Source organism: Plectrocnemia conspersa, unplaced genomic scaffold (assembly GCF_051122295.1).
Source record: "Plectrocnemia conspersa isolate PC_06_02 unplaced genomic scaffold, ASM5112229v1 ptg000012l, whole genome shotgun sequence".
Lineage (NCBI taxonomy): Eukaryota > Metazoa > Arthropoda > Insecta > Trichoptera > Polycentropodidae > Plectrocnemia > Plectrocnemia conspersa.
In genome coordinates, this window is record NW_028277176.1 from 7,574,199 (window position 1) to 7,587,005 (window position 12,807).

Consider the following 12,807-nt stretch of genomic DNA (forward strand, 5'->3'; position numbering starts at 1 on the left):
CATGAGGCCAGAATGAAACGAGAAGTATAAGCTCTCATTCGAACTGGCAAGCGGTTCTCCTTTGCGGAAAGCTCGACAGAACATAATAAACTCAACGTGAACGGTAACAGCATAATGGAGAAGAGTTGTGATACCATGTGCAATCTAATAATCTAGCTTGGTGGAACATATCCACGATGGGACTACTTACTAAAAAGAACAACTGAGTTCATTACTGGCCAAGAGCATAACATTCCTCGTGACAGCAAGTGAATTAATCCAATGTTACCTATATTTACTATTAAAAATATATATAATTAAACCGGTAATAATAATATTTTTTTATTAAAATCACAGTATATTACAACTATAAATATAAAAAAAATAAAAGTGAAGGAATTAAATAATAATAAAAAAACAGCATCAATGATGAAAGTTTTAATAATTTATTGTCTTTAAGTATTCTTTTTTTTATCATTCAATATAGAACCTAGTCGGAAACATTAACTAGGTCTCTCACAATAATCACTATAATGTATATATACAAAATAAAATGTTTTGCTCGTAAAATTAAATCTATGATATTGATAAACATGTAAATTTCATATAAAACTCATTTTAAACATTTTTTTAATAATATTTTTTGTTAACGATCCATCCACAATTTAAGTACAAGTAAATTTAGTTATCAAATACACCCATTCTTAACACAACAGAAACATTCATTGATTTTTTCGTAACCCAAATGCAAGCTTTAATGCCAATCTAACGAGATTTCAACAACAGCAGTGATCTTGCTATATAATAAATAAATTTAATATTAATTCATTAAGAAAGTTTTAATTAAACAAAAAACATAAGACGTGTAATCATAAGTTCAAAGTTATTAACAAACATTGATTTGTTAATAATTTGAAATTTTCATATTATCATCTGACTAGAGTGTGATTTCAAAATATAATATTGAGAAGATACTCGAAAATAAACGAAAAATTATTTACATCAATATATAATTTCATAATGGACAACAAATGTTAAAAAAAATAGTCAATAGTCAATTTAATAAATTATACCTTACATTTTATATCAACATAATAAGTAATACATTCATCTAAATGCTATAACTTTTTTTTTATTAATTTGTTTAATTAACCGTAACAATTAAGATATGTTAAAGTTTTCAGGCATTTAGTAATCTCTCTACACATTGATCTATTCACGTAATATAAAATTGCTTTTGTCGTTTAGTATCTTGACAGATATTTCAATGCTATACATTTTTTTATTTACATACAAAAATACACATCAATTTATAAATTATCGTAATAAAAGTCACAATTAATCGCTTGATAAAATGTAAAAAAATAGTATTCCTTTAAATGAAAACTGATATATTTACTGGTTTATTATTGATTAAATTAAATCGACGTTAAATACAATTTTAAATTCAATATATTTATTTTTACAAACTTATCTTTGTTCAACGATATATTTTATATATGATAACTTGAAGAAAAATGTACACGTAGCTGCCATCTCCAAATAAATTATAATTATATAATATTTCAGGCCTTAGAACAAGTTGTTATAAATAGGTAATACAACATAAAATTGTATGTTTTACACATAAATATTTACCTGTTAATTGTTACTAATTTGTACATGAAGTTTTAATCATATTTGGAGATTTTCACAATGGATATATGTCAATAATTGACGGGTTATTTTTTTGGTGTTAACAATTAGAAAATTAAATCAGTTTTAAATTATTAATATTAGAGTAAATAATGATACTTTTGAAGAGGGGGTTATTACGATAGATCAACTTATTTTATTTTAAGATCGTACACATTATGCTGATACTATGCAGTATATGTGATTTAAAATAGGATATTACATTTTATATTTAACCCCATAAGCACCAGCTTTTATTTGTTTTATTTTGTTCAAAGTACAAATATTTAAATATTATGAAAAATATGTAAATATTAATAGTAAATAAATTTAAAAATATTGATATGATGTTGAGTACGTAATTGATAATTTATAAAATCTATATCAACTCAGAAAAAAAGCTTAAACGAATTATAAGATTTAAAAGAAATTATTGAAGAAAGACATTTATTTATTTAAATTATCCTTATTGAAAATTATTTTTTTAATTTACAATATACGAGGGTGAATCAAATGAAAACCTAAAAGCCTCAAAAAACTGCACTATTATCCAGTAAATTGCTACAGGTGTCAGTACGAATCAGGCATGCAGCAACACGAAGGCAAAACAGTAGCTAATACATGTGTGTCATTCCAGCTGGTGTGCAAATGTATTAGAAAGTTATGAAACAGTGCTAAAGCACTCTTTATACACCGATGAGTGACATTAGTTGGTTGTAGTGTTAAAGGCATTGTGAAGGAAAATAGTCAAGTATTACATTGTCATTGCCCAACTCTTTGAAGCAAAAGGTGATGGCTTCTATGAAAAATTGTTACTGGATATAAATCTGACTTCACTACTATCAACTTAGTGATTCTAAAAACAAGTTTCAGTTGAAAAAGAGGTAATTTTGTCTTGCAATCGAACTACAACAACATGGATTTCTGAGAACAGATGTTTTTTTCAACATGACAGTTACTGTTTTTTTTTTCTGTTTAATAAATTACGATATTATAAAAATAATTGAGGTTTTTATTTGACTCATCCTCATAAAGCTTTTTTATTAAAATAATATTAAATTGTTGAATATGAAATGTCGGGCTTTAACTGTAATATATATATGGTTTATTATTTTACGATGAAATAAAATTCATTGACCACAAATTAAATAAAAGGTAATCTTTAAACGAATCTTAAAATTACGACATTTCATGTCCAACTGTTACATTAACTATTAAAAAATAATTCCTAATAAAAATTAACTTTGTACCAGAACAATGTATGTAAAATACATTTAGGCTGTTTAAATATAATACACATTATACATACAATATAAAAATTACATAAAAATAAATATGGCATTACGATACGCTTGCATAAATGGCATCTCTAAAACAATATCACGTTAGCCCAATATATACAATATCGCTTATAATCAACTGTGTGAAAGTACGTACATATATTATATATAATACATAAAAAAATGTCTGTCGCATAATATACAACTAGCGATTAAAATATGGCCGTTATTTAAATCAACAACATTATAATATCATATTCATAAATTCACTAAGAAACAACACTATTAACGTGAACAGCACGAGGTGTGAGCTTCACGGGCAACGCTGCTATGAACTGTTGGAAAGGTCGTCTTTGAGCCAATGCGGAATAGTTCTGTTACCAAACTTTTTCAGCAACTTAACAAGGGCAGTGTTATGCGACATGTAATATCTTTGGAGGAACTTTGACGAACGTTCGTCCATCGCTGGATAGTTCCTTCCTTTGGATTTACCCAAGCACTTTGTGTGATCGCCGTTGACGAGCTGACAGAAGAATCCCTTCTTAGGATCATACCTAAAAGACACAGCAATTGATATCAAATGAAATAATAAAAAATAAATTTGTTTATGTAATAAGAATTCATCAACGTACTTCAACAACTTGGAATAATCTATACATGGCGCAATCTTAAGGAACCTTTGAAGACCATTCATAACTTCCGCTGGATCTGATCGTAGAGCTACTCCGTCTATTATATACAACTGATTTGGTGCGAATTCCATCAACCATCTATCGAGATGATGGCTGTATTTACCAGGATTTAAACATCGATTTCTGTAAAAGCAAAATTTAGTGTAAAATAAACTTTTCAATCATTAGACATTAGAACAATTTTACAAATATAAATTCATTCGTGGTAATAGTTGACTAGGGGCTTCTTAGTTACGAATTACATTAGTTTAGTCAATTTTAAGCTTGCAGGAAATTACTACAAAATAAAATACAAAGATTTTCAGGACAAGCATTTAAATATTTGCATTATAACCTTTTCCTTCATGTGATGTACACGAAGTGTGCATTTTATCTTATTATAATAATATAATATATTATAATAATATAATAACCTATGGTGGACGATTGTCAAAAGAATATTTTACCCCTTCGGGGGGTTCCTAAAGGATCCAATCTGGGACCTCTGCTTTTTGTGTTATTTATAAATGACATAAATACAGCAATTAAAAATTCAAGTTTTCTTCTGTACGCAGATGATTTAAAATTATATAAATGCATTCGATCTGTTGTGGACTCCTTCTCTCTACAAAGTGATTTAGACTCTCTGTGGAGATGGGCTTCCATTAACCATCTGCCCTTTAGTGTCGGAAAGTGCCATACTGTGTCATTTTCTCGATCCCGTTCGCCATCAGCTTATTTCTACCATCTCGGTGGTAACATTTTGACTAGAGAAACTTCCACTAAAGATCTCAGAATCACTTTCGAGAGTAAATGGAGGTTCTCTCTACACATACACGACGTCTGTGATAAATCTTCCAAGATGCTATGCTTTGTTATGAGGAATGCCTTTCACTTTGACGATCCGTCAGTTATTCGCATCCTCTATGACACCTTAGTTCGTAGCATTTTTGAATCGGGATCTATAATTTGGAATCCCTGAATAGCCAAATATTCCCTTTTAATGAAAAAAATTCAAAAAAGGTATTTAAGATACCTTTACAAAAAGACATTTGGTTATTATACGTACTTATATCCCAGCGCCTTTCTTTTAGGAGCGTTGGAATATGATTCGCTGAGTTCTCGCAGAAAGCTGTATGTCGCTAAGCATTTTTTCAAATTACTAAAAGGTGCTGTTGACAATCCAGCTAATCTCGAGAAATTCCAGTTTTGGGTTCCGGAACATTTTCGAGAATCACGATCGAGACCTCTTTTAATGTCCGTTTGGGCTAGGACATCCCCACTTGCCGACTCGCCTATAGCTGTGGCCATCCGGCTCCTTAATACGCTGGCATTACATATTGACTTATTTAATGTTAGCTACGAGGATCTGATACAGTTTGTATCATTTAATTTTAATATTTTATAATTTTTTGTTATGTTTAAGTATAGTTATATTTATGTATATATACGTTTTTTTATGTTTTATAAATTTAAAATTTGTTTTCGACCATCGTGGCGCATTGGGGTAACCTGTTAGGCCACAATGGTCTTAATTTAATCTAAAAAATAAAATAAAATATCAAGTCATCAAGCTCAAGTTGTTAAATATTATTTTAAACCATTCCGTTTACCATATTTTTATGGTATAACATTTTACACTTTAACACCAATATAATTACCTCAGATCTCGCAATGGCTTTGGAGCTGAATCATTAGCAGTTATAACTTCATGAAAGGTGTAATTATTAGCTACAATATCACCATGATATTTGATGTGTTGATACCACGAATAAGCTCTGAAACCATAAAATTAAATATATTCTATCTGAATCATAAATCCCCTCACCAGTAAAACACAATTACCTTTTTGCGGGAGATATCAATATGGTCACCAACTTAGCGTTGGGTAATAAAGCATGTGCTCGTTTTGGCACTACTTCTCCATCAAAATATGTAGCTGATTTTTCAAAAGTATATCGACTGATATTCCCTTGTAAAGGTGGAAAGAAATTCATATACCTAAAATCACATACATTTAATTATTACATTTACCTATTCCAATTGTATTTAAATAAAAATCGATTCATACCAATCTAAGCCTTTATAATAATTATTGGCATTGAAGAACTGTATCTCTTCGTAAGTCGTCGGACTAGGAAGATTACTAGCTAATGCTGGATGCATACTCAAGAATGAATATAAAGCTGTAGTTCCAGTCTTTTGAGGTCCGATAACCAGAAAATGCGGTAGTGCCGAGCAAGATTTGTTTCTTGACCAGATTCGTTGATGTCTTACATCGTCGCACGGATTCTATGTATAATTTGAATTAATAATAAAAACTATCGCATAAAATTCACAAGTAAATAAATTAAACCTACCCCCCAAACAGGATCCATCTCTTCCGGATGAAGCCGGAAATATTTTTCTGCTAACTGTATAGGCGGAGCGGAACTCAATCTTACATTAGTCCAGCATCGTAAGAATTTGAGGACCGATTCGAATGTGTATAGAGCTAGACGATCATTGCCATAGTTTGACATGTGCGTCATAAATATATTAATCTAAAGAAATTAGAATTAAGTTAGTTGGGCTTTATATATTTATATTTTAAAAGTATACGTACTGGATTATATAAGATGGTTTGAAAAAGCTCTCCTCCTTGAATGGACTCATCTAATTTATCTCTCCCTCCAGGATATCTATCGATTAGCATGGTATGCGTGAACAAACCACAAGTCTGACGAGGCAGCACCATTATGCTTCGATGTATAAATCCACGTCTCAATCTAAATAATTAAATATAATATAATTTCAGTATTTTCTACTATTTAATTATTGTTGATAAGAAAAACTCACCTCGCTGGTCGCAGATGAGGATATTCTTCAGTACTCGTCACTCTTATACCCCAAACTCTTTTCCAAGCTGTATACAGCAATTCATGCGCAGGATAAACGCCTGAATGATGAGGAGATACCGAGTAACCGGAATCAACAGGTATCCCATGCGTGATAGCAAATTCTCTATTCTGATTCATGTCCAGTTCAAGCTGAGTCAAATTGTCATACAGATGTGGTTGTTGATGATTCCACATGTGCGAAAACCTGTAATCAAATATGTAAAATTAAAATTACTATATTATAATACACCTTAGAGTTATTCTAAAAAATATGTGTAGTGTGATAATATTTACTAAGGTGACAGATTTTGAAAATATCAAAAAATAACACTAAAAATAAAATAGCCATATTGGAGATTTATGTTCGAGCAGGATAAATTGCTGCAGGAGCTTTAAAAAAGGTCTTGTTCAAAGACTATCTCAGGAATTTTTGTTTGAGGAAGATAAAGGAGACAGATTGCTGCGGGAGCTAAAGATTATAGGGTCTTTTCGAAAATAATTTTTGTTCAAGGGGAACAAAGGAGGACAATCCCCTCAAAGGAGGAAGTCTGATCACCATAATAATATATACGCTATGTGTTCATAATCTTCTTGTATGAGAAAAACAACTGACATATTTAAAATTAAATTAAAAAAATTAAACTACGCATTAAAAGTTAATGAATAATTTTTAGTTATTTTATCAGTAATGCACGCCCCCGCTATGTGCGCCGGCGCTGCATTGGCTTCTTCCTAAGATAAGCAAATGCAAGGAAATAAAATCGTTTATCTCAGATCACTCTTCGCGTGGCATGCGATCTTGATACAGTGATAGGCGACGTAGTTTTTTATACATAAATTTCAGTATTTTAATAATAAGTAGAAAGGACCGAGAAATTGTCAATTATTTTTAAAGGGCAGTGGTTCTGTATTTAGATTCCATCTGTAGATGGTAGGTTACAATGTAACAGTAGAAGTTATACAATAAGCTTACTAGATAATTAATTGCAGTGCGGTTAATTTCTAACTGCTTTTTTTCATTCGTTTTTTTATATAAAGACCTAAAATTGTAACGAATTTTACATCTTGACTTAAGAGTTGCATCCTAATAAAATAATCAATATTCCAAGTTCACTTTAGCAAAATTTCCTTAACATTTTCTTCCAGTGAAATAGCAGCAATAAACTCACTTTTGGAGGAACTAGTAGTAAAAACAATGCTGTTACTGGAAATAATTTTTGTATTTGCGAACAATATGTATTATTTTTTGAAAGTCATTACTACGAAACTAGTTGAAATTAAAAAAATATATGTTATAAAAATTAATTTTGTAAAAATGTTTTTAAGAACACAGGCAAATTTGAAACTAAACTATTTTTGCTACAGTAATACGCATAACATAGTTTTTAAGAAACCATCGAAAAAATAAAGATCTCAACTGCATAAAGTTGAAATTAAAATAGTATAAATCATATTTTTAAAGTTTAAGTTTTTAGCAACGAATAAATTGACAACGAATATATGTATATGCTATTGTGGCGGCTGTGCGTGTCACATAGACGGAAAAAGGGAATTTTAATAACGAAGATAGGGGATGACTCATTAATGGAAAGTTCGACGAGTCACTTAAATTTCAGAAACTCCATTTCGCAAAATCTTTAGTGAAGTAGAAAAGAGATCTGTCCTAGAGCAACTCGTTTTCAATACTAAAGTTGCGTTAAGCTCGGACCATGGGCAATTGCAATCAATATTTTCGCGTTAGTACGCTGCGCTTGATACGAACTCCTTTCTAGGTTGGTTCGAATGACATGTCAGTCACAGCACAGTCAGACCCACAAATCAGGTGTACTCATAGCGTTCGCCTGTCGCAGGGGCTTCGCCCTTGGCCGGTCGATATAATAAAAAGCTACAATTTTACAGAGGGGCCTCACCAGCGTTTCTAAATTATTCTATACAAAACGCTCTACGCTTCAAGAGTCGCATTTATGTCATTTCTTTTATTTATAAAATTCCCAAAAATTATTAAAATATTTATAAAAAAATACTCACCACATGAATTTATCAGCATTTTCCAAAATCATATCATCTCCTTTGTTTTCATCTTCTGTGCCATGATGAAAATACTTTCCGCTAAAGCCTAAATTAAATTTAAAACCTGGCACGTAATGACGTATCCTATTTTGTGTGGCTAATAATGCTTGAACATCGTCCGTTTTGAGTCGAGTGCCTATAAAACAAAATAAAATATTATCACACCATACTTTAAAATGTATAGATAAAGGATACGTACCTCTTTCACCGACGAATATATCGTCTATATCCACTAAAAGCATCCTATCGAGGCTGAGGCTCAATTGACCGTGACTGAGATAACTCAAAGCGTCTAGAAACAGTAGTCTGTGCAACCAGAATCTCAGGCCAGATCCGAAAATGACCCTTTGGATCGAGTCAAGTCGACCGTGATCTTGTATGACGGTGGCAAGACGCGTTTTATTTTCTGAAATTGTATTATTAAATAAATATCTAAATATATACACGCTGTAAATGTACATGATTAAATTGCGAAACTGAAAACCGAACTAGACATTATCTGGTGCAGATTGCACGAAACATTTTAGTTAAATGAGAGTGGGTGATTTATGCAACAGAATGATAATACACTATGCTATGATACAATAATCCTAAAATAACTACACAATAAAGCTTTCATTAAACAATATAGCTGGTTATAGTGAGATATTAAATGCATTTTGAAATGTATATTTATCTCTAGCCGATAATTTATATTTAAAGTCAATACAAAAATAATATCCAAATGTCGGCGTGAATTTTAGAAAATGCATCGACACATATACAAAGTTGTTTTTTGATGGCAAACCTTGTTCGTAAGATATCAACAAAATATGATAGTAAATCTGCATTAATCGATTTCAGTTATCCTTCATACAATATTTTTCTTAGAACTTGTCTTTCGCCAGATTTAAAGAAAAATTAAGAAACAGTCAACTTGAAAGAGTTCATCTCCCTGTTATTTCAGCGTGGATCAGTGGCAATTATAATTTTTAACTTTAGGCATTAAATTCCTCTCGTTCTGTGATGATGTTGGTTTAATCAACAACAAGGCACTGTAAATTATTTTTCTCTTGTCCGTTGATTAAAATATGTAAAATTCTTTATTACCTTCTGTAAGGCTAAAATAATTTTTATCGCTAATTGTTGAGCCAATGATATTTTTTTAATTTATTCAATGGATTCTAATAATCGCTCGTTTTCAATCGCTCCACCGACTTTATTAAACACATTTCCCAATGCCATGACATTCGCCTCTCCATCTACTTGAAATTAGCAATTAAAAATTGCAATTTATTCGGCTGGTGAGCTTTGTGGTGGCACACTGGAAGCACTTTGACGTAGCGGTGGTAAGAGAAACACTTTTACTTTGGCGACTACGACGAGAGTACGTCGAACGGAGGTGCCTCATCAGTCGATCTTATTCATAAAAATCAAAAACTATGTCTTTAATAAAATATTACTGCAGTAGCCCAACTTGTGTCATGTTACTGCTTTATATAAAAATATATATTTGTTTTAAATACACCCATACCTCGCTATACGGCCGCTCTTTATACGGCCTTTCACTATAAAGGCCCTCTTCAATTAAGACACGTTTTCGATTTACGGCCTAAAATGTTTCGCTATAACGGCAAAAAAACTTTTTTTCGATGTCGATTTTAAAAAAAATTTAAAAATAGATTTAATTTGCATAATTTTAAAATGAAAGGTGAAGCAGCTAGCGCCGATGAGGCCGCATCTAAGGAATATCCCAACATTTTAAAGGGAATTATTGAAAGAGGTGGTCATAAACCTGAACAAGTGTTTAACGTAGACGAAACAGGGCTTTATTGGAAGCGAATGCCTGATTGCACGTACATTTCAAAAACCGAAAAATCTGCGCCTGGTTATAAGGTGTCTAAAGAACGATTAACTTTGCTACTTGGTGCAAATGCCGCGGGTGATTTTAAGCTAAAACCACTTTTAATATACTTGTCCGAAAATCCAAGGCCTCTTAAAGGACTAAATAAAAATCAATTACCCGTCATATGGAGATCCAACAAGAAAGCTTGGATGACTAAAGCTACTTTAGAGGATTGGTTCAAAAATCATTTTTGCACAGAAGTGAAAAAATATTTGCGAGACAATAACTTGAGCAATAAGGCTTTGCTAATTTTGGATAATGCACCAGGGCATCCTACTAATTTAGCCGAGCTATTTGAAGATGTCATGGTTGAGTACCTTCCGAAAAATACAACAGCTCTGATCCAACCAATGGATCAGGGTGCAATAGCCACTTTTAAGGCATATTACCTACGCCGAACTTTCCGACAACTTATAAGGGAAACCGATGGTAAATCTTCAATTAAAACATTTTGGAAAAACTATAACATCAAGGATGCTGTTGACAGCATCAGTGAATCATGGAAGGAATTAAAATTAACAACAATGAACCATGTTTGGAAAAAAATATGGCCAGAATGTGTAAAAAGTACTGATGCAGAAGTTAATTGCCTTCCTGAAATTAGGCAAAACATTTTGGATCTAGCACATGATCTCGGCTTTGAAGGTTTGAACGAACGTGATGTGCTTGATCTACTTGAAGCTGATAGGTAACCCCTATCATATAAGAAACTCATTCAGTTGCAAGCAGAACCGGCATTTGATGAAGAGACAGAGCCTGTTGTATTCAAACAGCTAACATCAAAAAAATTGTCAAAAGCTTTTTCCTATTTCGAACAAAGAATAAACATCTTCCTTGAAAACGATCCTGACGTCGAACGTAGCGCTAAAGCTTCTCGAGAATTAACTCAGCCATTAGCTGTTATTAATCACTGAAGAACGAAAGAGACAAAAAGGCAAGACAAACAACGTTGGACAATTTTTTTAAGCCAGGCCCATCCTTACCAGCGAAAAATGAGAACGACAGTGATCTGCAGGTTACCATTTCTTCATCGTCTTCAGATTAAAGCCATTTAAAAAAAAATGTATGTATTCATACACATATTTTATGTAACATGAAGTTGTTTCATTTTTGTTTATGGATTATTGTTGGTTTTTGGAGTATGTTGTTATTTTATGTACAAATGTATGTACTTGTTATGTATGTATTTTTGATTTAAATGAAATAAAAAGATAAAATGCATTTTAAATGATAAACCATGTTACATATTTAACAAATTTGGAACCGATCCCATTAAATTTGTATGAATTTGTATTAGAATAATTGATTCGTTATACGGCTTTTCGCTTTGCGGCCAAGTATCGTGGAACGTATCTAGACCGTAAAGCGAAGTATGGGTGTACTGCAATATAAAAAAATATATATGTAAGTTTGGTGCATAAAAACTACTTAAACTGAACTACAAAACAAAATTTACATTTTTTATTGTTAAATAATTTAGTAATTAATGAAAATATTTTTCAATATTAAAAATATATACCTGAAAACTAAAATTTTGGCTAGACACACTTTTAAATAAAATCAATAAAAGAAGTACGGGATTTTGTACCTTTGTCTACCACGAAAAATAAGCGAAACCAGTTAATATCAGTGTAGAATTGTAGATATAGTAGATGTGATGGCGTATTTTTATAGCAATCCTTTCTTTTTATATTTAAAAAATCTAAAGCTCTACATGAATCATTTTGCTGTATTTATTTAATAGCTAGAGAGCTTTTCCATGCAATATGTTGCGACTTTAACGCTGAAAAATGTGTTATTATATATTAACCTTCTGGATAGTCTGGTATGTATCTTGTCGCCCATTCCACAGGTTCGTAAGTGGAACTGTTTGGTTGAAAAATGGTCCAGTCGTCTCCAGGAAGCAAGCCCCAAGCTGTTTCCCCCGGACGTGTCAGCCTCAATACAGAGCTTGCAGGGTTCAACGTGGCATCCTAGTGTAAAAAACGAAATATAACGCATTCGTCGTGAAACTGTAATAAGTGAGGAACGCTTGAAAAGTTATAACATTTCCAGGAGGAAAATTTTAAATTATATTATTCTACAAAAACATATTTAATTTTAAGATTCCCCCATGTATGAATTATTAATATATAGCAAAGTTCCTTATATATAAATATTTGATTTGAAAATTTTAAACTTTAGAACTTTCGCCTGTTGTTTTGGTTTTACTGTTTACTCTGCATATTCAAATATCATCAGTATTGTAAATTGATATGTTCTAAGAAAATTAATCTCAAATGTTCTTAGTATTGCTTTGATTTCGATATCAAAGGATTTTGTTCCGTTCCCCACGCGTGCGGTATCCGCTTCTCGCGAGATATGTATAT

The 12,807-nt window shown here is 31.6% G+C and overlaps 1 protein-coding gene across 7 annotated transcripts in view; it reads right to left on the reverse strand.

The window, feature by feature from the left end:
- Nucleotides 1–404: 404 nt before the first annotated feature.
- sfl (N-deacetylase and N-sulfotransferase sfl) overlaps nucleotides 405–12,807 on the reverse strand; it is a 313,934-nt gene continuing 301,531 nt past the window's right edge. For all 7 annotated transcript variants that reach the window (XM_088199104.1, XM_088199102.1, XM_088199103.1 and 4 more), the window contains 11 exons: nucleotides 12,249–12,411; nucleotides 8,753–8,959; nucleotides 8,512–8,689; nucleotides 6,443–6,688; nucleotides 6,210–6,372; nucleotides 5,965–6,147; nucleotides 5,676–5,896; nucleotides 5,450–5,605; nucleotides 5,266–5,382; nucleotides 3,566–3,748; nucleotides 405–3,487 (listed from right to left, as the gene is read on the reverse strand). In XM_088199104.1, coding sequence (XP_088055230.1) covers nucleotides 3,262–3,487; nucleotides 3,566–3,748; nucleotides 5,266–5,382; nucleotides 5,450–5,605; nucleotides 5,676–5,896; nucleotides 5,965–6,147; nucleotides 6,210–6,372; nucleotides 6,443–6,688; nucleotides 8,512–8,689; nucleotides 8,753–8,959; nucleotides 12,249–12,411 — 2,043 coding nt within the window. In that variant the 3' untranslated portion in view covers nucleotides 405–3,261. The remainder of the gene's footprint in view (nucleotides 3,488–3,565; nucleotides 3,749–5,265; nucleotides 5,383–5,449; nucleotides 5,606–5,675; nucleotides 5,897–5,964; nucleotides 6,148–6,209; nucleotides 6,373–6,442; nucleotides 6,689–8,511; nucleotides 8,690–8,752; nucleotides 8,960–12,248; nucleotides 12,412–12,807) is intronic.